General features: G+C 38.2%; 1 protein-coding gene across 3 annotated transcripts in view; it reads right to left on the reverse strand.

Moving 5' to 3' along the window:
* The window catches only part of LOC105878745 (monocarboxylate transporter 1-like), a 31,301-nt gene extending 3,997 nt beyond the window's left edge, over positions 1-27,304 (reverse strand). Inside the window, exons 1-4 of one of the 3 annotated variants that reach the window (XM_012778455.2) lie at positions 27,101-27,304; positions 7,741-8,001; positions 6,583-6,726; positions 1,840-2,706 (exon numbers count right to left, since the gene is read on the reverse strand). In XM_012778455.2, the coding sequence (XP_012633909.1) occupies positions 1,840-2,706; positions 6,583-6,726; positions 7,741-7,957 (1,228 nt within the window). In that variant the 5' untranslated portion in view covers positions 7,958-8,001; positions 27,101-27,304. Of the gene's footprint in view, positions 1-1,839; positions 2,707-6,582; positions 6,727-7,278; positions 7,305-7,740; positions 9,301-27,100 lie in introns of those variants that run through there. The other 2 variants (XM_012778461.3, XM_012778458.2) reach the window with 2 other exon arrangements.

Raw genomic sequence — 27,304 nt, forward strand, 5'->3', positions numbered from 1 at the left:
TTTAACTACACAAACTGTGAAAGTGCTACTAGGAGGGTTTTGAAAGCAAAAAATACATGGTTGGGACCAGCAAGTGGGGTCAGGAAGGCTTCCCTTAAAGTGTCAACTATGCTGAGACTTGCAGGAGGATAGGAGTTATCTAGGAGAAAGGGGGTGGGAAGAGGATCCAGGCAGAACAGCAGTGCAAAGGCACAGTGGTAGGAGGAGGCACAGTATGAGAGGGGAAGGAGGAAGGGCCAGGTTGCTGAAGCAGAGAGAACAAATGGCCAGTTGAAGGAAACGAGGCTGAGAGACAGGTAGGACCAGACCATGCAGTGCCTCGAAAGCCACATTTGGGAATTTGATTTTTACCTAGCAGCAATGGGGAGCAACTGGAGAGTTTTAAGAAATCTCTAAGTGTTCTGAATTGGAGACTTCGAAGAGATTGAAGAACAGCTAGAGTGGATATAGGTAGACCAGTTAGGACAAGCCCAAATAGGAGATAGGAGCTTTGGATAATGGTGGTAGTTATAATGGAGAAAAATGGGCAGATTAGAAAAAGATTGACAGGACTTGGTACCTCATTGGGTACAGGGAGTAGTGTGGGAGGGGAAGTTTTGAAAAGTCAGTAGTGGATCTTCCTTTATGTATCCTTCCTTACTTTATAATGCATAATCTCAAAAGCATGAATCATATCCAGAGGAGGGCCAAATTATTATTGTATTTTGTATTAATATATATTTTTTGATACAGGGTTTTTCTCTGATGCACAGGCTAGAGTGCTCTGTTGCCCGGGCACAATGATAGCTCACCACAACTACAAACTCCTGGGCTCAAGCAATCCTCCTGCCTCAGCCTCCTAAGTAGCTGGGACTACAGGTACATGCCACCATGTAGCCAATTTTTTTATATTTTGTAGAGATGGGGTCTCACTATGTTGCTCAGGCTGAATAATTTCTAATTATAGAGAATGTGGTATTCTTAGAACATAATCCATCAAGTTTTATGGTTAATTACTAGCAGTGTGATCTTGGGCAAGTTATTTCACTTTTAGAAGCCTCTATTTCTTCATTTATAAAGTGGGACAATAACAGTCCTATCTTGTGGACTTGTGAGATATGACAGGATATATAAAATGGTTAGAACAGTCTCTGGTATACTATGAGCCCTTCACCTGAGAGCTATTGTTGTTAATAATATTTTAAATATTACTACTGAGATAAATTCCACGATTAAAATGAGGCCAGGTGCAGTGGCTCAAACCTGTAATCCTAGTACTCTGGGAGGCTGAGGCAGGAGCATCTCTTGTGGTTTGGAGTTCGAGATCAGCCTGAGCAAGAGCAAGACACCGTCTCTACTAAAAATTTAGCTGGGCATGGTGGCGCATGCCTGTAGTCCCAACTACTTGGGAGGCTGAGGCAGTTAGGATCACTTGAGACCAGGAGTTTGAGGTTGCTGTGAGCTAGGCTGATACCAGTGCACTCTAGCCAGGGCAATAGAACAAGACTGTCTCAAAGAAAAAAAAAGAAAAAATGAAATCACCACTAGTACTTTAAAGGTAAACTTGTATATTAAACATTTTTCTATAATAGCCATGTTATTTTTATGATCAGAAAAAAATTATCTTAAGAAATACTGATGTTTGTAATAGCTTTGATTCCCCTTTCAGCTTGATGGTTCAATTTCATTCAGTTCTGTAGGTATTTGAACAGTTATGCTGTACCAGCACCAAGGGTACAGAAATGAGAAAGAGCTGGTCTTGGTCAAACAGTTCACTAATCTCTGCTTTCCATTGCCTTGCCAATCTTATACGTTTGTTTTATGATAACAGAGCCACAGAGGTAGGGAGACATACTATACCTAAAATCGGTGGCCCCAGGAGTATAGGACAGCATTCCACAATGGTCACCAATCCCACAGCGCTGGAGAACCTTTGAGATCCGATGAGGTCCATCAGTGTTTCAAACAACACGGAGCTAAACCACCCAAAGGCGAATCCAAGGAATCCCGCATAGACACAGAACCCAACGTAGCTGGTGGCTAAAGGTAGTAGCATATGACACACCCCATTTGCGATAACAGAAGCAGCAAAGTAATACTGAATTCTAGGTCTTATCCACTTTGTGTTGGCTATAAGTCCCATAGAAGGTCGGGCTATAATATCGACAAAAGACAAAACAGAAAGCAAGAAGGCAGCTTTCTCACTAGCATACTGCTGACTCTTGGCATAACTATTAAGAAAGATTAAAGGTGTAGCCAGTGCAAATGCCAGTATCACATTACCAGAGAGGTATAGTACAAAGCCTCTGTGAGTGAACAGGGATAAGTCCAGAAACTTGTTAATTGTTTGGAAAACAGATTCTTTCTCCTCTTTGGGGTTTCTTCCATTAAATTCTGCAATTACATCCCCTGCACCTTTTTTTGCATCAGATTTTCCAGTTTCCTGAAGGGATTCTATACATCTATCTTTCCCTGTGTTGCTTGGCTTGGGCCCTATTGGTCGCATCAGGGCTCCAGCTACACAGCAGTTTAGTAAGCAGCCTCCAAGAATTAGGAAGCTTCCTCTACAGCCAAACATATCAAAGAGAGCCTGATTGAGCGGGGCCAGAGTAGAGAGGAGCACAGGGCTGCCTGCCATGGCCAGGCCATTAGCCAATGGTCGCCTCTTGTAGAAATACTTGCCAATCATGGTCAGAGCCGGGTTCAAGTTGAAGGCAAGCCCAAGACCTGGAAGGGAGGGAAAAAAACTACATACTATAATAAATTTCAGAAACATATTTGTTATTAACTAGACAAACTGGAATGAGGACAAAATCATAATCATTATGAGAGATGCCATTATAATTAGTAGATCATTAGGTGAACAAATAAACACTCATAGACATAAGTATAGGTAGCAGATACCTGATTTATAATATAACATGAAAATAATTCTTTTCACACTAGCAACTAAAGAATAATAAATGTAAGATCCTATATTTATTTAGTTTCATAGTATTAACTATTCTGAAGAACAGGAAATTGAAAACAAAAAAGAGAAAGAATAAATCTTGTGAGTTCAGAAAGTAAGATAGTGAGTGAGCCAAAATATTTTTGGATGGTAAAAACACATCGTCAAAGATGCCAATACTACCCTAGTAAATCTATTAATTTAATGCGATTTCTTTCTTTTCTTTCTTTTCCTTTCCTTCCTTCCTTTTCCTCTCTCTCTCTTTCTTGACAGGGTCTTGCTCTGTTGCCTGGGCTATAGTGCAGTAGCATCATCATAGCTCACTGCAACCTCAAATGACTAGGTTCAAGTGATCTTCCTGCCTCGGCCTCCTGAGAAGCTGGAAATACAGGTGCTCACCATCACACCCAGCTAATTTTTGTACTTTTTCCAGGGACAGGCATCTCACTATGTTGCTCAGGCTGGACTTGAACTCCTGGCCTCAAGCGATCCTCCCACTTCAGCTTCCCAGAGTGCTAATATTACAAGCATGAGCCAGTGTGTCCAGACAATTTAATGCAATTTCTATGAAATTGTCAATGTTTTTTATTTTTTAAATGAGGTAAAATGACTATAAAATATACATAGATGGCTGGGCTCACGCCAGTAATCCTAGCACTCTGGGACGCCAAGGCAGGAGGATCGCTCAAGGTCAGGAGTTCGAAACCAGCCTGAACAAGAGCGAGACCCCGTCTCTACTAAAAATAAAAAGAAATTAGAGGCCGGGCGCAGTGGCTCACGCCTGTAATCCTAGCACTCTGGGAGGCCGAGGCAGGCGGATTGCTCAAGGTCGGGAGTTCGAAACCAGCCTGAGCGAGACCCCGTCTCTACTAAAAATAGAAAGAAATTAATTGACCAACTAAAAGTATATATACAAAAAATTAGCCGGGCATGGTGGTGCATGCCTGTAGTCCCAGCTACTTGGGAGGCTGAGGCAGGAGGATCGCTTGAGCCCAGGAGTTTGAGGTTGCTGTGAGCTAGGTTGATGCCACGGCACTCACTCTAGCCAGGGCAACAAAAGTGAGACTCTGTCTCAAAAAAAAAAAAAAAAAAAAAAAAAGAAATTAGCTAGATAACTGAAAATATATAGAAAAAATTAGCCGGGCATGGTAGTGCATGCCTGTAGTCCCAGCTGCTTGGGAGGCTGAGGCAGAAAGATTGCTTGAGCCCAGGTGTTTCAGGTTGCTGTGACCTAGGCTGACACCACAGCTCTCTAGCCCAGGCAACAGAGTGAGACTCTGTCTAAAAAAAATAAATAAATAAATATATCTATATATATAATGTCAATACACACACACACGCCTAGAGAATAAATACAATAGAAATATTTGAAAGGGAATATTTAATGGGTGGGACCAACTCTAATTGATATATAAATACATTGTACAGCTACAATAATTAGAACAATGTGGCATTTATTCAAAAATAGAAAAACTGGCTGGGTGTGGTGTCTCACAGCTGTAATCCTAGCACTTTGGGAGGCTGAGGCGGGAGGATCACTCAAGGTCAGGAGTTCAAGACCAGCCTGAGCAAGAGCGAGACCCCGTCTCTACTAAAAGGAGAAAGAAATTAATTGGACAACTAAAAATATATAGAAAAAATTGGCCAGGCATGGTGGTGCATGCTTGTAGTTCCAGCTACTCAGGAGTCTGAGGCAGTATTGCTTGATTTATTTGGCACTTATCTACCTCTGTGCTCTTGTCTCGGTTGCCCTAGAACCTTCACACTAGCTGCTCCCCTAGATGTCCACAAAGGCAGCTCTGAGCTATTATTCAGGTCTCAGCTCAAAGTTACCACATCAGAGAGGCCTTTTCTTTAGGGATTATCAATCCTTCTCCACCAAAACTCTGTTTTTACAAAGCATTTATGACTACCTGGTATTTTTCTTGTTTATTTATTTATTTGTTGGTCTATTTTAAGAGCAGGAATCTTGCCTATCACGTGGACTCTAGCCCCACGGTGCCGGGAACATGACTGGCACGGTGCCTGGCATAGAGTAGGAACTCAATAAGTATTTGTTGGATGATCTAATAAATGAAATAATGAACAGGCTACATAACCATGTGGGAACAAATAAAGTTATGTTCCTTCCTTCTTAGGTTATTAAAATATTCTAGATGAATTAAATGTTTAAAGCATTTAAATGTTATTTAAATGTTTGAAGCATAATTAATGTAGTCAAAATATAGATCCAAAAATATAATACTTGTTATCAGCATTCGCGCATATCTTGTAGATGGGACTGTAAATTAGTATAATCTTTCTAAAAGAGTAATTTGGCTAATCATATCAAAAACCTTTTACCCCCATAATTACACTTCTAAAAATTCATCCTGAGGAAATAATCATTTTCACAAAGATGTAGAGAGTAGCACTATCATACAAATACTGTTTATCAATAGTAAAAAATATAAACGATTTAAAAGTCCATCAACTAGAGAATGGTGAAATGAATTATGGGTCTACCCAGTGGAAAAAATAGCTGTTAAAGTATATTTACTGAGATAGGGAACTATGCATGATGCATTAAGTTAAAAACTCTGATTACAAACATCACCCATAATCTCATCTTTCTGTTCTAAAATAATTATGTGTATGTGCATAGAAAAACATATGAGTGGAGATAGCATAAAAATATTAGTGGTGATTTTCTTCAAATTACAGAGCTAAATGGTGATCTATATTCTTTATACTCATTAGCTGTTTCATTTTCTTCATTTTGCTATTAAAAGGGGGAAGGAGAGTTCTCCTATCTGCCCTTTACCCCTTGAAAATGTATTTGGCTTCTCTGCCAGAAAATTCCTGCTTTGTATCTGATGTTCTTGCCTACTCCAATTTCTTCTTGGATGAATGGGTTTGTTATGAATGGGAACAACTGATGACTACCCTTTCAACATCTTGCCACTCATCCTTTCCCTACTACCACCACTGTTTTTAGCTTTCTTAAGACCAAAGAAAGAAAAGAAAGTCTTTCCTTCAACTTATTCATTCAACAAATAATAATCAATGTTTTTCTTTAAGGCTAGTCAAGTAAAGCAGTAAGAGTGGAGAAGAAACAAGGAAATCTGTAACTGGTTGTGATCAATTAGTTGTAAATACCAATGCACTCAGACCAGCCCCATAATCACTAATTAAGTATCAGAACTTTCTTTAAAGCTTGCCGTGGCTGGCTGTGGTGGCTCACGCCTATAATCTTAGGACTCTGGGAAGCCGAGGCAGGAGGATCACTTGAGCTCAGGAGTTCAAGACCAGCCTGAGCAAGAGCGAGACCCCATCTCTACTAAAAATAAAAAATCAGCAGGGCATGGTAGCATACCTGTAGTCCCAGCTACTTGGGAGGCTGGGGCGGGAGGATGGCTTGAGCCCAGGACTTTGAGGTTGCAGTGAGCTATGATGATGCCACTGCAGTCTATCCAGGGTAATAGAGTAAGACTGTCTCAAACAAAAAGCTTGCCTTTCTGGTACTCTTAAATTAACATATCTATAGCTCTTAAAAATAACAATAGTATACCTTTCTAATAAAGAAATTTAATTTCTCAAAAGACTTGGCACATGACTGCTATAAATATTCCTCAGAAAAATTAATGCTTAAATTTGTATCACTAGCAACTCACCTCCAATGACTCCAATACACAAGTAAAGTTCCTGTACAGTGTTACAGAAAGAAGCCGCAATCAAGCCACAACCTGACAAGCAGCCACCAACAATTATGACTGGACGGCTGCCATATTTATTCACCAGGATACTGCTGATGGGACCTAAGAGAGAACAAACGACTCAGTAATACACAGCAGAAGCCCACTCCTCACACCCATACCCCTCATTACTGACAAGAAAGGGTGCCAAGACAACAATCCCCCAGCCCCCAAAATAAACAGATGAAACAAAAGGCAGTGGTAAGGAATGTTGCTTTCTATCATTTCAGAGTCATAAGTTTATGTAATGGAAAAAAATAGCATCGAGTGTACATCTATACATCTAGAACATATTGGATGGATTTTAACTAAAGTATAAAAGATCTTTATCTCTTCTAAGGCAGACCAGGCTACAAATATTCTGATTATAAGTGTTTCTAGGGCTCTTCATGTATCTAGAATAGTATCTACATAAGTGTAGCAAGTTTGCTCTGTTTCACATTTTTTAGATGGGCATCTGGAGTGGAGACCCATGACTATGACAAGATGTATGAACAAATCTGATCAAACTTCTGACATCAGAGCATATTTACAAACTAGCTTAAATGTGTCTTGTTTCTCATGAAAGACAACAACAACAAAATCAAAACAAAACTACAAAATAAGAATGCCTACCATTACCACTTTTCTTCAACATTATACTGGATGTCCGAGCCAGTGCAGTAAGACAGGAAAATAAGGTATAAGGAAAGGAAGAAACCAAACTATCAGTATTTGCAGAAGACAGTTTTATTTATCTAAAAATTTTGACACAATCTATCAATAAACTATTGGAAATAATAAAGAGTTTAGCAAGGTTACAGGACATATAATAAAATACAAAAATCAATTGCCTTTCTATACACTAGCAACAAACAGAAAACACAATTTTTTTGTTATCCTTTATGATACCTGTTTTATAATATTTTAATTGGCCAAACAGAGCACATAGTTGCTATGTAGCTTTTATGGATAAGAGCTATGAAAAACATAGCTTCAAAAACCAACATTTCAAATACTTCACTAATAAAGTCATCAAGAACAAAAAGTATTTAATATAGAGCTTTTGAAAAAGAGCAGGCCTAAGTGGGTACTCACCTCCACCATACATAACAGAGAACATGATAGAGGATATCCATGATACTTCGCTGGTGCTGGCATTAAATGTATTTTCAATATCTTTGTAAAATACAGAAATAGATTTGCCAAATGCACAGGAGAATCCGATAGAAATGAAAGCTCCAACTGTCACTGCCCACCCCCAGCCGCCATCTGGGGGTGCATAAACCACTGGACCTTCATTTGAGGGTGACATTGTACGTAAAGATGAATTCCAAAATGTGCTTCAAATCCAAATATCTGAAGGATATAAAATTAACATAGTACAAATCAAGTAGGTCAATAACAAAGCACTCCCACGAAACCCCTAACACGACGTTACAAATACCTGAATTATTTCTCAGTGTTACTTGTCCTCCATGAATACAGTAGAAAAACCGCCTAAGAGTTATGGGATTGCCCATAACTTTTACAGGCTTCAAGTTAAAAACTCTCCAACACTTGAACTGTACACTAAAATCCTTTTCAATGAATGTAGTATTTTTTCTTCAAATTCATAAGCATACCTGTTGCAATAATTGATAACAGTAATTTTCTACAATACCAAAGATAATCAAATGACTCATTTGACTTAACTGCTTGCAAAAGTCACATAATACACACCTTATAAGTTTCACAATTTAGTATTTCCCTTATAGTTTCTCTCCTTTCCCAAAATACATCCTGCAATACTTACCTAGTTTTTACTTCCTCTAGTACTTATAGGTTAATTTTTAAATGTTAGGAAGGCTATAGTGATATCTGCAACATATTGGACACATAGCAATTTACAAAATAAAAGATTACTCCAAATATAAGATTCTCATTTAATGGACTGAAAAGTTATCTCAATAAGGTTTGTCTTTGATCTAGCTGCTTGGATTTAAGGTATTTCTTTTCTGTAACTAGAAAGATTCCTAAATGATAGCTGACCAGTATAGTTAAAATCTTTAAAATGAACCAGGAGAAGCTGGTAGATTTAAATCAAAGATTCCCCTTTTCTTCTTAAGTCACCCAGTACTAGTGAAGAGCAGAGTTAGAAAAGAAAATATACTATAAGATTATGAATTAGTAGCAGGTGGGAGGGGTTGGGAACAGGTTTACTAGTCTACTTTAGAGAAAGTACCCTTTCCTCTCTGATTTACTTAAGCCAACTTCAATTTTATGTCCAAATTAACCTTGTACCACTATGTTACCATGGCCATTTCTGGCCACCTGGCGTGGTGCACTACATTATTAATACTGTACATGTCAAACAATCCCATTTTTTAAGTGTTATACTGCTTAGTGTATAAATCCTTGCTTCCTATCCATAGAAGTCAACTTTTATTTTTTTTATTTTTTATTTTTTTTCGTCAGAAATGGACTACGAAAGAAGTCAACTTTTAAATAGCTCAGCTGCTAACCAATCTAAACACTTCAAATATAAATTAGAAAGTGATCCTGCAGTGATAGAAAAAAAACTTTAAAAGCTTTACAAAATTCTTAGAGTTTGTACAACTTTTGTTAGATTTATTTCAAGGTATTTTTTCTTAGTCTTGTAAATGTGTAATTTTAAAACATTTTCTGGCCGGGCGAGCTGGCTCACGTCTGTAATCCTAGCACTCTGGGAGGCTGAGGCGGGTGGATCACTCAAGGTCAAGAGTTTGAAACCAGCCTGAGCAAGAGCGAGACCCCGTCTCTACTATAAGTAGAAACAAATTAATTGGCCAACTAAAAATATATAGAAAAAAATTAGCCGGGCATGGTGGTGCATGCCTGTAGTCCCAGCTACTCAGGAGGCTGAGGCAGGAGGATTGCTTGAGCCCAGAAGTTTGAGGTTGCTGTGAGCTAGGGTGACGCCACAGCACTCTAGCCCAGGCAACAGAGCAAGACTCTTGTCTCAAAAAAACAAAAACAAACCATCATTTTCTGTTAGTTGCTGGTCAGTAGACACAATTAATATGTTTAAATAACAGCTTTACTGACATAATTCACATATCATAAAATTCACTCTTTGAAAGTATATATCTCAGTGGTTTTTAGTATACTCACCCAATTGTATTAATACAACTATGGCCACTATCTAATTTCAGTACATTTTAATCACTACAAAAAGAAACCCCATACCTATTAGCAGTTACCCTATTTCCCCCTCACCCCAGCTCCTGGGAACCACTATTTACTTTCCATTTCTGTGAATTTGCCAATCTGGACATTTCATATAAGTAGAATCATATAATATGTAATCTTTTGTGACTAACTTCTTTTACTTAGTATAATGTTCTCAGGATTCATCCATGTTGTGGCATATATTAGCATTTCATTCCTTTTTATTGCTGAATAATACTCATTTTATAGATAACACCACATTTTGGTTACCTTTTCATTACTTGATGGGCATTTGGGTTTTCTGCACTTCTGTCCTATTATGAATAACGCTGCTATATTTGTGTACGAGTTTTTCTGTGGACATAAGTTTCCAATTCTCTTGTGTATATACCCAGCAGTAGAAATGCTGTGTCATATGGTAACTCTGTTTAACATTTTGAGGAACTGCCAAACTGTTTTCCAAAGTGGCTGTACCATTTTACAACTCCACCATCAATAGATGAGGGTTTCAATTTTTCTTGTCATCCTTCCATCCTTGTCAACATTTGTTAATCTTTTTTTTATGTTTAATCATTCTAGTTTGTATGAAGTGGTAACACATTGTTATTTTGATTTCATTTCTCTGACAACTAATGATGGTGAGCATCATTTTCAGGTTGAGTGTCCCTAATCCAAAAATATAAAATCTGAAATGCTCTAAAAGTTCAAAACTTTGAATGCTGACATGATGCCATAAATGGAAAATTCCACACTTGACACCAAGTGATGGGTCACATTCAAACTACGCAGTTTATTCAGCATCTCCAAAGGCAAAAAAACCCCACTAGCCCTTCAGGTGCAATGTATCTTTTCATGCATTCCCAGGTTCGCCCACACAAGCACATCCACAAAGAGTGATAAAATGGCATGCGTGCAGGCCAACAGCAAGTTCCCCAGGATATCCCACATGGGGCCAAGACCTACATGCATTCCTCATTGCATGTTTTTGCTTATTGTCTGCTCAATGGTATAAAGATAATGTTGGAGATGTCCAAAAGGCCTGCAGATACCCCTATGCATAACAGTAATAAGAAAAAGAGGAAGCATTTATGTTTATCTATAGCAAGGAAAGTCAAGCTGGTGCAGAAATTGAACAGCGATGTGTGAAACATGTTACAGAAAAGTATGCTGTTGGAATGACACCCTATATGGCCTGAAGAAACAGGATAAACTGTTGAAGTTCTGTGTTGAAAGTGATGAATAGACGTTAATGAAAAATAGAAAAACACTGCATAAAGCTAGAAATGAAGACCTCAGTAGTGTATTAAAAGAGTGGATCTGTCAGCATCATAGTGAACACATGCCACTTAATCATTTGCTGATCATGAAACAAGCAAAGATCATGATGAACTGAAAATTGAAGGGAATTCAACAGGCTAGTTGCTCAAATTTAAGAAGAGACATTGCATTAAATTTTAAAGATTTGTAGGGATAAAGCATCTGATGATCACAAACTAGTAGAGAAATTCATTTATGAGTTTGCCAAGGTGATCATTAATGAAAATGTGACACCAGAAAAAGTCTATAATGCTGATGAAACATCACTGTTTCGGTGTTATTGCCCCAGAAAGACCCTGACAGCAGCTGAGAGAGAGCCCTTACAGGAATTAAGAGTGCCAAGGAGGGGGTAACTGTGCTGGGGTGGAGTAGGCACACAAAGTACAGATTTGCTATGATGGGTAAAGCCTTGCATCCCAGCTGTTTTTAAGGAGTGAATATTTTCCAGCCCAATATCATGCTAACAAAAAGGCATGGATCACCAGAGACATCTTTTCTGTTGGTTTCACAAACATTTTATACCAGCAGTTTGTGCTCACTGCAGGGAAGCTGAACTGTATGAAGACTGGACTGTAATAAGATTTTCTTATTCCTTGATAACTGTTCTGCTCATTTTCCAGCTGGAATTCTCATAAAAAAAAAATGTTTATGCCATGTACTTTCCCACAAATTTAACTTCATTAATTCAGTCAGGTGGCCATGGTATCCTTGGATCATGATTGACAACTGTGTAGAAATGTGATTGGACAAAAAGAGTATGATCTAATACTAACAGACTGAGTAGGGAAACCCAGCAAGGCCTGTCTGTTCAGATTCTTCTTGGACTCTGTGTAGCATGCTTTCCTCCAGGGAAAGGGCAGAACCCCTTCTGAAATAAGGGTCTATTACCCATAATCAGAAAGGCAGGGCAAGATGGGACCTGTGAAAGGAGAGAAGAAGGTCATTGAGAGAGAGATTCTGTTTTCTGAGGCCTGCTTTGGAGCCTCTAAAGTGCCCTAACAGTATAACAAAAGACTAACAAGGGCTAAGAGTTATGAGCCAGGACCCATGGCCAAAAAACATGTATATAGCATCATACCCTTCATTAGGTTTGGGGTGTTTTTCATCTATTGCTAGTCACTGAGTGTTTTTTAAATCAGGAAAGGGTGTTGGATTTTGTCAAATGTTTTGTGTGTCTATTAAGATGATCATGCGGTTTTGGCCTTTGTTCTATTAATATGGTTTGGTACATTGATTTTCATGTTGAAACATAAATTCTTTGCATTCCTGAGATAAATCCTAGTTTGTCATGGTATATAACTCATTTTATATGTTTCTGGATTCGATTTGATTGCATTTTGTTGAGGATTTTTACATCTATATAAGAGATATTGGTCTGTAGTTTCTTTGTCTTGTGTTATCTTTGGTTATGAATCAGGATAATAGTGCATTACAACAAGTTGGGAGGCATTTGCTGCTCTTTTATTTTTTGAAAGACCCTGTGAAGAATCAGTATTAATTCTTTAAATGTTTTGTAGAATTCACCAATGAAGGCACCTGGGCTTAAGGTTTCTTTGTGGATCGGTTTTTAAAGATTACTTCAATATCTTTACTTGCTATAGGTATATTCAAATTGTCTATATCTACTTGTGTCCATCTGGTAGTGCCTTTCTGGAAATGTGTCAATTTCATCTAGGTTATCTAATTTGTGGTAATACACATGTTGATAATATTTCCTTATGACCCTTTTTATTTCTGTAAGGTCAGTAGTAATGTATCATGAGTTTAACCAACTGTACAGTTACAGGAAACACCCTCACTTCTGACACCAAGTTCACAAGTTGGAGAGGGTTCTCAAAACCACCCTCAGGTTTGATAATTCAATAGAAGGACTCATAGATCTCACTGAAAGTTATTATACTTGTGATTACAGGGAAAGGATACAGGTTGGCCAGGCACGGTGGCTCACGGCTGTAATCCTAGCACTCTGGGAGGCCAAGGCGGGTGGATCGCTACAGGTCAGGAGTTCGAAACCAGCCTGAGCAAGAGTGAGACCCCATCTCTACTAAAAATAGGAAGAAATTAATTGACCGACTAAAAATATATATACAAAAAATTAGCTGGACATGGTGGCACATGCCTGTAGTCCCAGCTACTCGGGAGGCTGAGGCAGGAGGATCGCTTGAGCCCAGGAGTTTGAGGTTGCTGTGAGCTAGGCTGACGCCACAGCACTCACTATAGCCTGGGCAACAAAAGTGAGACTCTGTCTCAAAATAAATAGATTAGATAGATAGATAGAGGTTAAAATTAGCCAAAGAAAGAAAACATATAGGGCAAAGTGTGGGAGAGGTCCAAAGGCAGAGCTTCTGATCACCCTATTCCTATGGAGTCATAGACAGCATTACTTTCTCCCAGCCACAATGTGTGACAATACACACAGAGTATTGTGAGCCAGGGAAGCTCACCTGAGCCTTTGGTGTCCAGAGTTTTTATTAGAGCTAGATCACATAGTGTCCACGTGGCTGACCTTTAGTCTCCAGCCCTGTCCAGAGGATAGGCTAATACCTGTAGCCTATAGTTCCTGTGGAGATCGGAAATGATACATGGTCAAAGTCCCCAGACAAACACAGACACTCCTACTAGGCAGGACATTCCAGAGGCCTAAAGATCACATTCCAGTAGCCAAAGGCAAAGGTCAGGTCAATTCTTCAATACACACAATGTCCCCTCTTTCATGAATAATTTGAGTAATTTGAGACTTTTTTTCCCTTGATTAGTCCAGCTAAAAGTGTTAATTTTGTCAGTCTTTTCAAAGAATCGACTTTTGATTTCATTGATTATTGTTTTTGTACTTTCTAGTTCAATAAATTTCACTCTAATCTTTATTATTTCCTTCCTTTTGTTTGCTTTGCATTAATCTTCTTTTTCTAGTTTCTTAAGGGGAAAGTCAGTTATTGATTTGAAATTTTTTACTTTTTAAATATAGACATATACAGCCATAAATTTCCTTCTAAGAACTTTTTTGGAGCTGTATCCCATAATTATTTTTGATTTTGTGTTTTTGTTTTCATTTATCTCAATGTGCTAATGTCTCTTATGATTTCTTCTTTGAACTATTGTTTACTTAGGAACATGTTAATTTTCACATTTGTTAATTTCCCTACTGTTGATTTCTAATTTCATTCCATTTTTGTCAGAGAACGTAATTCCATCATTTTAAATTTATTAAAGCTTATTTTTGGCCTAACATGATCTATCTTGGAAAATAGTCCAATGTACTTGGGAAAAAAGTGTATTCTGCTATTGTTGGATAAAGTGTTCTGTGAATATCTGTTAGATTTCGCTGGTCTATAGTACTGTTCAAGTCTTCCATTTCCTTGTTGATTTTACATCTAGGTGTCCTATTGAAGTTCTGTTGAAGTCTCCAACTATTATTACTGAATTGTCTATTTCTCTGTTTAATTCCATCAGTTTTTGCTTCATATATTTTGGAGCTCTGTTGTTAATCATATATGTATGTGTATACATATATGTTTATAATTATATCTTTCTGGAGGATTGGTCTTCTTATCATAAATGTACTATTTTGTGTCTAGTTACAAAATTTTTGTCTTAAAGACTATCTTGCCTGATATTCCCATAGCCACTCCAGCTCTCTTTTGGCTATTGTTTGTGTGGTTTATCTTTTTCAACCATTTACTTTATATTTTTATTTTATTTTTTGTTGAAATTCCTTTTTTTTTTTTTTTTTGAGACAGAGTCTCACTTTGTTGCCCTGGCAAGAGTGCCATGGCATCAGCCCAGCTCACAGCAACCTCAATCTCCTAGGCTCAAGCGATCCTCCTGCCTCAGCCTCCCAAGTAGCTGGGACCACAGGCATGCGCCACCATGACCAGCTAATTTTTTGTATATATATTTTTAGTTGGTCAATTAGTTTCTTTTGATTTTTTTTAGTAGAGACAGGGTCTCGCTCAGGCTGGTTTTGAACTCCTGACCTCAAGCAATCCGCCCACCTGGGCCTCCCAGAGTGCTACGATTACAGGCGTGAGCCACCACGCCGGCCTAACCATTTACTTTAAGCATATTTGTGTCTTTGAATCTAAAGTGTTTTCTCTTGCAGAAAGTATATAGTTGAACTATTTTTTAAAAATCCATTCTGTCAACCACTGCCTTTAATTGAAATGTTTAATCAATTTACATTTAATTTAATTTGATAAGGTAGGGTTTAAGTCTGCCATTTTGTGATTTGTTTCCTACATGTCTTATGTATTTTTTGTTTCACTATTCCTCCATTATTGCCTTCCTTTACATTAAGTAGATTTTTTTAGTGTGCTATTTTAATTCCCTTGATATTTCTTTTATTTTCTGAGTTATTTTCTTCATGGTTGCTCTGGGGATTACAATTAACACCATAATTTAAGATAATCTAATTAAGTTGGATTAATACCAACTCGATTTCAATAGTATACAAAAATTTTGCTCCTATACAATTCCCTTTTTTAATGCTATTATTGTCATATATATATAACATCTTTATATAATCCCAAGTTTTATAATTATTAATTTATGTAGTTGTCTTTTAAATCAGATAAGAGGGAAAAGAGTTCAAACAAAAAAATACATTGATACTTTTATATTTACCTATGTAGTTGCCTTTACTGTTCTTTATTTCATCCTGTGAATTTGTGTTACTGTTTAGTGTCCTTTCAGCCTGAAAGACATGCTTTTTCATATTTCTTGGAGGGCAGGCTTGTTGGCAACAAATTCTGTTTTTGTTTATCTGGGAATGTCTTAATCTCTCCTTTATTTGTTAAAACACCACATACTTTGCTGTTCTTACTGAGAGTTCGGCTGTTTTTCTTGAATACATTCTCTTTGGATTATTGCAAGCCTTTGATTTTGATAATTTTTGCCAATGTTCTCATTGTTTTTTCAACAAAGAGATTTTGGCCGGGCATGTTGGCTCACGCCTGTAATCCTAGCACTCTGGGAGGCTGAGGCGGGCAGATTGCTCGAGGTCAAGAGTTCGAAACCAGCCTGAACAAGAGAGAGAACCCGTCTCTACTATAAATAGAAACAAATTAATTGGCCAACTAAAAATATATACAAAAAATTAGCTGGGCATGGTGGCGCATGCCTGTAGTCCCAGCTACTCGGGAGGCTGAGGCAGGAAGATTGCTTGAGCCCAGGAGTTTGAGGTTGCTGTGAGCTAGGCTGATGCCACGGCACTCACTCTAGCCTGGGCAACAAAGTGAGACTCTGTCCCAAAAAAAAAAAAAAGAAAAGAAAAGAGATTTTCAGAGGGCCTTATTCCACCATTTTAAAATTTTTGACATTCTTTAGGGTTTTTTTAAATTGATAAACAAAAATTGTATATATTTATGGTATATAACATGATGTTTTGGTATATGTATACATTGTGGAATAGCTAAGTCAAGCTGATTAATATATGTGTTACCTCACATATTTATTTTGGGAGGTGAGAACATTTTACAATCTATTCTCTTAGCAATTCTTAAGTATATAACATGTTGTTATTAACTACATGTTAGTAACAACCAGTCACCATATTATACAAAAGATCTCTTGAAATTATTTCTCCTGTTTAATTTAAATTTTGTATCCTTTGACTATCTCCCTAGTCTTTCCTTCCCCACCCCGCTGCCTCTAGTAACCACCATTCTATTCTATATTTGTTGGACTTTTTTTAGATTCCACATATAAGTGAGATCATGCAGGATTTGTCTTTCTGTGCTTATTCACTTAACATAGTGTCCTCCAGCTTCATCCATGTTGTCACAAATGACAGGAATTCCTTCTTTTTTAAGGGTAAATAGTATTCCATGCCATACCACTAGATACTATTTCTTAATTATTTTATGCTGGATACTTTCATAAGCTTCTTGTATCCTTAACATCCATCGTTTACTCGGTGTTCAAATTGTTGAAAATGCATTCTTATATGTTCTTCCCTTGAGTTTTCTCTGTATTTTCTTCTTTTCATGCTGGCTCTTTACTCTTTTTCATTTTGATTCAGTGACTTCATTTCTTAGCCTATTTAGTATTAATGAGGTTGGTAAGTGATCAAAAACATAAGTTGACCTGATTTGAATAAAGAAAATGCTTTGGGCTCATGTAACTAAGAAATCTAAAGTAGGGGTTCTGGCTTCAGACACAGTTGGATGAAACGACCAAATGATGCCATCAGGGATATCTATTTATTGGTTCCACTTTCAGGCAGGACCTCAATTCGTTGAGGCAAGACACAATAGTGACTCCAAGCTTATGCATTCTCCTATAACAATCCCAGGTTCTTTCCAGGCAACAGAATGTTCATTCTGACAACAGAATTACCCTTAAATACTTGGTTCAATCTAGGCTAATCATTGTGTAAGCTTTGATTGGCAGGATCTAATTCATATGCCTACTCTGAAAGGGTGGGTCTAGTCATAGAGTGGACAGAATGGAAAGCCAAATCTTTAAAATGCTACAAAGGCTCTCCATGATTTGCCCTGACTTCCATCTCCTACGTTTGTCCCTCCTGGCTCATACTATACTGACATTCTTACTATTTTTTGAGGATGTCAAGCATGCTGTTTAGGGTTTCTGAACCTTCTGTTATCTCTGCCTGGAATTTTTGTTTACCCAGATATCACTTCAAATCAAACGTTCACATATCAGTGAGGCTTTTCTGGACCATCCTTGATCAAATGGCAACTTCTCACTTCCCACTCCTTACCTTGCTTTATTTTTCTCCATAGCATCTATTTAAAAGACTATCTAAATAAGAGTAAACACTCACATAGTGCTATGAGGCAGCATTGGATTAAGCACTGTACTTGATTAACTCATTTAATGTTCTTAACAACCATATAAAGTATTATTACTATTGGCAAAATACAATTGGACAAATTGAGGAATAGAAAGGCTAAATAACTTTAACTTTTCTCAGGATGTGGTGGAGCTGGGATTCAAATGGTGCCCAAGTCTGTGCTCTTAAGCACTAGACTATGTTGCCTCTTGCTGTTGTCAGTCTCCCTCCACCAAAAAAATAAGCTGTATTAAAACAGGGCCTTTTTTATAATGCTTTATCCCTAGCCCTTTGGCATGTGTGATGGTTAATTTTAGGTGTCAACCTGACTGGGTTAAGAGATACCTACAGAACTGATAAAGCATTACTTCTGGGTGTGTCTGTGAGCGTGTTTCTGGAGGAGACTGGCATGTGAGTCAGTGGACTCGGTGGAGAAGAGTCACCCTCAGTGTGGGTAGCACCATCCAATCAGCTGGGGATCCAGATAAGAAAAGGCAGAGAAAAGGTAATTTCGTCTCCCTCTCTTTCCTGTAGCTGGGACACTCTTCTCCTCCCCTGGCATATCGGAACTCTAGGCTACATAGCTTTTGGACTCCAGGACTTATACCAGTGGTCCCCCTAGGTTCTCAGGCCTTTGCCCCAGACGCAGAATTATACCATCAGCTTCCCTGCTTCTGAGGCTTTGGGACTTGCACTGAGCCAGACTACTGGCATCCCAGCGTCCTTGTCCTGCAGATGGTCTGTCCTGGGACTCCAAAGCCTCCAGAACTGCATGAGCCAATTCTCCCAATAAACCCCCTCTCGTCTATCTGTCCATCCTATTGGTTCTCTCCGGAGAACCCTGACTAAATACAGCATGTAATAATATTCAACAAATATTTGATGAATGAATAAAGGAGGAGGGCAATCTAGCGAGAATGGAGAATGGATGCTGGGCAGGCCTTAAATATGTACCTCACACACACCCTCCTAAATTAACACTCTATGCGCTCAGATCTCATCTACTTCAGTGGCTTCGTTACCATTTATGTGATGACTCAATCACATATTTCCAGCTCAAATCACTGGCCAAACAAGGAGCCTGTGAGCCATCCTTATCTCATTGCCCTCATGCCCCATATCTAACCAATATCAGCTCCCAAACCTGTCTCCTCTCCACTCTCACAGCCACTACCCCTTAGATCAAGTTACCATCTCCCATGGTTTAATGCAACAGCTTCATAAGTCGTTTCCCTGCCTTCCACATATCTCTCCATTTCATTCTCCACATGGCGGCCCAAGTGATCTTCTGAGAGTAAAGCCTCATCGTTTTGTGCCTTTTTCTTAAAACCCTTCTATACATCCAGATATACTACTACCTTCAGAATAATTTCTTAACAAACTATTCAAAACCTATTCTAATCTTCCCTTTGCTTGCCTCTCCCACTTTATCTCTTCCTGACTTCTATCAGACACCAGGCTCTAGCCATAACGGAATTCTTGAAGTTCTTCAAGTGCCATGCCCTCTCATCTGCCTTTCACATATTTCTGTTCCTTGCGCCTAGAACTGGCTCTCCCATCACTTGACTAACTGCTATTGTCTTTCAGATCTCCTTTTTATTCAACTGCTACAGGTAGGCTAAACATCTCTACTACATGCACCATAGAACCCTAGTCTTAACCCCTTTCATAACACCTACATTGTAGTATAATTTGTTTGCTTCTCTCTCCCACTAAACTGCACGTGCTTCTGTGAGCAGAGACTGTATCCATTGTATTTAATGATATACTCCCATTGTCCAGAAAAGCATCTGGCAGATAGTAGGCACTTATATTTGTTAAATTAAATGAAGCCCCATTTTATAGAAGAAGAGGTACATACAATTGTTAAGTGGCAAAGTCCATATCCAAATCCAAGTATGTCTGGTTCCAAAACACATAAACTTTAGTTTACAGACTCTTATTTATTTATTTATTTAGAGACAGAGTCTCGCTTTGTTGCCCAGGCTAGAGTGAGTGCTGTGGCGTCAGCCTAGCTCACAGCAACCTCAAACTCCTGGGCTCAAGCAATCCTTCTGCCTCAGCCTCCCAAGTAGCTGGGACTACAGGCATGCGCCACCATGCCCGGCTAATTTTTTCTATAGATATTTTTAGTTGGCCAATTAATTTCTTTCTATTTTATAGTAGAGATGGGGTTTCTCTCTTGCTCAGGCTGGTTTCGAACTCCCAACCTCGAGCAATCCACCTGCTTCGGCCTCCCAGAGTGCTAGGATTACAGGCATGAGCCACCACGCCTGGCCCTACAGACTCTTATTTAAAGGGGAGGGATAAAAACTCTTATAAGACTACTGGGTTGATGATTTTAATTATAATGCTACTTATACAGGTACATATTAGGTACAGCACTACTAAACAAAATCACTGCAAATGAACATTAATTTATAAGATGGATAATGTTCTGCAATAACCAGATTAATGCTGTCATAGTGTATATTGTCTATACTATTATATACTGTTATAATAGTATATATACTGGTATAGTATATAATACTGTTATTAATAGTATATAATACAGTTATAGTATATACTAGTTATATTATATAATAGTATATAATACTGTTAATAATAACAGTATTATATAATACTATACTTATTATCTAAGTATATACTATACTTATTATACTTATATACTTATACTAATTATATACTTATTATACTTATAAGTAATATATATAAGTATAAGTAGTAGTATTATATAAGTAGCATTATATAATACTATACTTATATAAGTATATACTATACTTATTATATATGTAGTAATGTTATATAATAGTATTAATAGTATATAATACTGTTATTATATACTGTATACTATTATATACTGTTATATACTATTATATACAGTTATATACTGTATACTATATACTGTTATATACTGTATATACTATAATATGCTGTATAAACTAAAATGAAAGTTCCTTTTACAGTGTTTAAAGTATGGCATAAAAACATCTGGTCTTCAGTTGTGTAAACCTATCATTTAAATATTAAGTATGCTCTTATGTTCTTTACTAACTCACACAAGTAAATTAATACCATTTGGTATCAGAATTTTAATCAAATACAAATATATAGTACTTTACTTTTAAAAGAATTTATCATCCAAAATATCCAGAAAATGCTTTATCTAAAATAGATTATTAATTTTAAAAATCCAAGATATAAGCCAGGCATGGTGGCTCACACTTGTAATCTTAGCACTTTGGAAGGCTGAGGTAGGAGGACCGCTTGAGGCCAGGAGTCTAAGACCAGCCGGCAAGAGTGAGACCTCTTCTCTACAAAAAGTAGAAAAATTAGTTGGGCATGATGGCATGCACTAGTAGTCCCAACTACTCTGGAGGCTGAGGTAGGAGGATCACTCTAGCCTCAGAGTTTGAGGTTGCAGTGAGCTATGATAATGCTACTACACTCTAGCTTAGGTGACAGAGCAAGACCCTGCCTGTCTCAAAAAAGAAAAAAAAAAAATACAAGATATAAAAAATTCTCCTGTAGAGCTAGTTACTCCTAATAATGTGTATACATATACACAGATATCTAAGAAATGTTAACTTATTTTGCAATCTACTCAATAAAACACACATGACCACACACTTACACCCCAGGGCGATACCACCACAAAAACCAGAGACCTAGGCAAACTCTTTAGATTGTTCCTGTTCTCCAGAAGATTCAAGACTTCTTCCAAAGAGGTCCTTGAGAGGCTCTTGCCTCGCTCCAAACTTCCCCAGGTTTCCTGGGCAGAGAAACAGGACTGATACTCCCAGGGCCAGCAACTTCCACTGGAATAGCCCTATTTGCAGGAACCCAAATCCCATCAGATTGCTTTAAGTCCTCTTAAGTGATGTGGGAAAAATAGCCCAGGAACATTCTAGGTAGGGGCATATCTTACATTTCTTCCTAACATTTATAACTTCTCCACTAGCTGTGCTAGCCCAGAAACTGGTAAGGATCAAATCTGAACAAGAGGCCACTGCTGTTCTAGGGCCTGATGACAATTACAGATTCATTTCCTTCAGAGATTTCCCTCCTACTATTTTAATTACTCAACAGAAGGGGTAAGATTATGCCATGAAATTCTTAGAAATACAATTTTCTACCCATTCCCACTCACTGATGGAGTAAACAAGGATAAGTAAAGTTCTTAAGAGAATACAGAACACACCTTTTATTTACCCTGCAAGAAATATGATTGGTGTAGGATCATTTCAAGGTCTCCCTAACACCACTGGGCTTCAATCTCCCACAGCCTAAGTCATCCTTGATAAAGGTTTCTGCTGACACTGGCTGGCTCTGATGCAGGAACTTGGTCCCTAACTTGGTTTCTGTTTCTGCTATAGATAGCTGTATCACATCCCATAATATTCTTTGCCTGGTATCTTTTTAGATAGAGCTATCAAATTAATTTTCTTTCACAAGTATAGGCTTTTATAACATCCACATGGTGGGAGGGCAGGAAAAAAGTCAAATAAAATAATAGATGAGCCCCGCCTCACCCTGCCACTTGAGGAGGGAGTTGCTGGCCAAAGCCATGAGCCAGAAGTACCTGAAGACTCGCCACCAGGTGACAGCATACAGCCTTGACTCCAGCAGTGCCCAACCACTAGCCAGCAGGCAAATCTCTGAGCAATGAAGAAAACTTAAAACTGTTTGGGAACTGCAACAATCCAAATGTCCATGGGCATGATTATAAAGTTGTCGTGACAGTACATGGAAAGACTGATGCAGTTACAGGAATGGTTATGAATTTGACAGACCTCAATAAGGTATACGGAAGAAGCAATTATGAAGCCCCTTTATCATAAGAATCTCAATCTGGATGTGCCACACTTTGCAGATGTTTTAAGCATGACACAAAATGTAGTTGTATATATCTGGGAAAACCACCAGAAATTTCTTCCTGTAAGAGTTCATTATAAAGCAAAAGTGTATGAAACTGATAATAATACCGTAGCCTATAAAGGAGAATAAACTCTTAGGGATTAACATTGTAGAAAGACTAATTTCTTTCCATATTCGAAAAAGATCTTATGCTCTTGGACTATTACTATAAGATATCATTAGATAACGGTTGTAACTCCCCATTGTATTCTAGAGTGCCTGATTTATTGAAATAATTGTAATTACCACAGCTTGGGTCATTAAAAAAAAAAAGAAATAATTGTAAGACCTATTATCAATTTAAATCTATTTTAAAACCAAACTTGTAATGTATCCTGAATATCATTGAAAGCCTTTTATCTAAAGATTAAAAATTACTTCATTTTCAGGAAAAAGAAAACCCAAATGATATAAAGTCCATATTTATATATACCATCCTATCTTCTCTTAACCTAACATTTCAGATTCACTTTGAAAAGAACTAGGTGTGTGTAAAGGTGACTACCAAGCCTGTGGTCTTCAACTGTTTTGTCCCCAAAACAACTTTGGTATAATATGTAATCCCTCCTTACACACTGATTACTAAAATGTGTAAGTTTATTGCTGGAAAGGCATAATTTCTGGCATATTGAATATTGTGCTCTATGTGCTTTAAATATATCTTTGTCAAAACCTCAATGCTTGGCTCATTTGGTTTATATTAATAGAAAATGGCCATTAACTTGGTTTGATTTGGGGAATATACTCATTTGACTTCATTTGAATCCAAAGCAGTGAGTTGATAAACATTCCTATTATCACTCTTCCAAAGTCTAAGATTGACAGAAGACAATCAGGCATAAAAGGCAGAAGTTTGTTGCCTGGGTGAAATAAGGTTCTGCCTCCTTTACTATTTCTCTATCTGGAGCATGGAGCTACTCATTCTAGACTTTTCCCTTTGTTTGGATTGTTCCCCAAAGGTTCCCCCTGCCCTTTTTTTTTTTTTTTTTTGAGACAGAGTCTCACTCTTTCCTGTAAGTAGAGTGCCGTGGCGTCAGCCTAGCCCACAGCAACCTCAAACTCCTGGGCTCAAGCAATCCTTCTGCCTCAGCCTCCCGAGTAGCTGGGATTACAGGCATGTGCCACCATGCCTGGCTCATTTTTGTTTTTCTATATATTTTTAGTTGACCAATTAATTTCTTTCTATTTATAGTAAAGATGGGGTCTTGCTCTTGCTCAGGCTGGTTTTGAACTCCTGACCTTGAGCGAGATCACCTGCCTTGGCCTCCCAGAGTGCTGGGATTATAGGCGTGAGCCACCTCGCCAGGCCCCCAAAGGTTTTTATATCATGTGTGAGGTAGTCTTTCTTTTATAAGGAGGGAGAAGAGGATTTGTGTAGAATGAGTTGGTAAAGAAGTCCTGGGACACCCATTCTCATCTCAGGAGAGATCATTTTAAATTTAGGGTACATATGAAATTAAAGATTTGCCAGATAATTCCTGAAAACTATATCATCATTTCAAACTGAAGATTACTTATCCTAGTGCATTTCTAAAATTTCCATTTGAATTATAGAAGCCCCAATCTCAGTTGAAAGGAAACAATCTGGGTTCTAAAATTAAATAGAAAGTCCAATGCATGAATTTATAAAAGTTTTTCTCTGAATTAAGAGTTGAAAAATGATGAAAGTTAATTTATCTCAGAACATACACTTAAACTTACTTTAATTACAGTAGAGCTGTTTGATACATTAAAGTTCACTTGGAAAAGCTAATATAATCCATGTTCAATGTGATTAAACTTTAAGTTTAGTTGCCAGTTATGATTTATCATAATTTATTAAAAAGTCAAGGCTGGGCACGGTGGCTCACACCTGTAATCCTAGCTCTCTCTCGAAGGCCAAGGCCAGAGGATCACTCAAGGTCAGGAGTTCAAAACCAGCCTGAGCAAGAGCGAGACCCCGTCTTTACTATATAAATGGAAAGAAATTACTTGGTCAACTAAAAATATATAGAAAAAAAAAATTAGCCAGGCATGGTAGCACACGCCTGTAGTCCCAGCTACTCAAGAGGCTGAGGCAGAAGGATCGCTTGAGCCCAGGAGTTTGAGGTTGCTGTGAGCTAGGCTGATGCCACAGCACTCTAGCCTGGGCAACACAGTGAGACTCTATCTCAAAAAAAAAAAAAGTCAATTTTTGGTCATCGAACTATATAATCACAGTCTTATTAGGTAACATTTTCTTGTATTGAAACCTTATTCTACAGTGTCAGAATTATATTTAAAATTGCTAGGATTTAGACTGAGGAAAAAAAAAAAGTGAATGAAATAAGAGCATCCAAAAGAATTATGGGGGAAAAAATCAAAACCCAGACATGGACTGAACACAATTCTGCCATATTGCCAAATTGCTGTTTTTGTTACTTGAAATTTCTTACTCTGGTATGAGTTTTTAAATACAGACCTTTTTTTCCCCCACATTTAAAAAATGGACAAAAGAATATGCAGTCATAATGACGAAAGGTAAGCTAGAGACCATGTGCTTCAAAGACCTTAACACTATATAGGAGAGTTTTGCTTGGCAGAATTTACAGATTATATTCTAGAATATAATCTATAAACATTGGTTTCTGTAGCGATAAAAAGTATATTACCCAAATCAAAACCTATATAGACTATTTCAATTTATTAATGTATGTGTGACCTTGTTCCAGGGTTTGTAGCAGAAATGTACTGGCTCATTTAAAACAACAAACTAGTGTTAAGGTTATGGTCATTTACATTACTGCTTTTGAACAGAAATGCATACCACTGATAGTATTCACTTCACACCCATTTCTCTGAGGCCTCGTTGGGAAAATAAGTAGTCATAAAGAAGCCAACAGAGAAAAAGGGGTTTCGTTTCTTGGAAAAAAAGTATGACTGAACCGCTTACAGAAATATTTAACACTATTAGTTTTATAGTTAAGTTTTTTAAGTTTGATGGTTTATGGTTACTTTTATGAAAATATTTCATAGGTTTTGATCATTAGGACCACATATGAATGTTTTATTTCAAAGCTTTATTTCTCATTATGAAAGTTCTCATCTCAGATTTGAGACTCTTAAATTTGTCTCCCCCTAGTGCTTACCTTTATACATAGGTGTTTAATATTTCATAAATGAATCTGAACATCATTATTACTGCTATATCTGAGCTCAAACCTCAAAGGAACAAAGTTTTGTTTTTGTAGAGTACTTGACAATCCACAAAACACTAATAAACTGAGTATTGTTTGTCTAGCATAGCATTACTTAACACTAAGCACAGATAAATGGTTATTTACAAAGCTGTTTTAGAGGGCATATTTTTGACACTAAAAGTATAAAAAAGGAAGTTTTGTTACTTCAATATACACTTACAGGTGAACCTTATCAAAGAATATTTAAATACTTAAAAGAGGCAGCCTTGCAAAACAACAGGAGAATACTTAATCCCACCATCTCCCCAGTAACAGTTAAAGATCAATCCTATGAGCTCCCTCACTAACAGGTACCCTGCGGTTCTGTTTTGCACAACTTCTGAAGAAAGCTGAATGGATGGAAAAGAGATGTAAATCTCTCTCTTTCAAAATTGTTTTTTTCAGAATCTGCTTTGACAGAGTTCCCGTGTAAACAGCAGAAGAACTGAGCTACAGCCTCCACCATATCTTGAGGACAGAGTCACATCTCCTATGAGGATCCCTTCTCCAAGAAGAGGCAGGAAACCAAGTCGTGGACTTTGACATCCTTGCAGTTTTTGTTAGCCACTTCCTGCTGTGTTTGTTATCAAGTGACAGCCAGCACTATCTTTTCTCTTCGTTCCCCTCACAATCAGCGAGCCACCTGGCCTCGCTGCTGGCAGCCCCTTCTCTTTCTTTGGGATGTCACGCCACCTCCCTGCTTTCCCTCTCTTCCTCCTCTAAAGGATAACATTAACTTTTTACTTTTATTTACCATGTGAGACATCTCTCCATCGCGCCATGAGCACCTACTAGCATTTCCACCCTAACGACAGGTAGCTTTCCATGACGCCAAAAAACACAAAACACCCTCACTCCAAAGCACCTCCCATGGGTAGACCCCCAAGAGCGCCTGGAAGGCATGAGGCTAATCAACCCCATTCGATTTTACAGGCCAGTCACTGTCCTGCCAGATCAAAAGCATCTCCGGTGGGACGACGGGATGACGCCAGGTCACCCGACCACATTCCTCTCCGCAGCCAAGGCCCCTACCCATGGCCGCACCTACTTCAACAACGCCGCGCTCTGGGCCACGCGGCTGCCCGCGGCCACGAAGTCCTTGGTCGGGCCGCCTCCCTCCCCCAGAGGCGAGGTCCCTCCTCCACCCCGAGGTAGGTCCCTGCGACCCCACCACAGCAGGAAGGGCATCGCAGGGACAGCGCCGAGCGCCGCGAGCCAGGACCCGACTAACCGTTATGCGCGCGGCTCGCGG

Source organism: Microcebus murinus, chromosome 2 (genome assembly GCF_040939455.1).
Source record: "Microcebus murinus isolate Inina chromosome 2, M.murinus_Inina_mat1.0, whole genome shotgun sequence".
Taxonomy (NCBI): Eukaryota; Metazoa; Chordata; class Mammalia; order Primates; family Cheirogaleidae; genus Microcebus; species Microcebus murinus.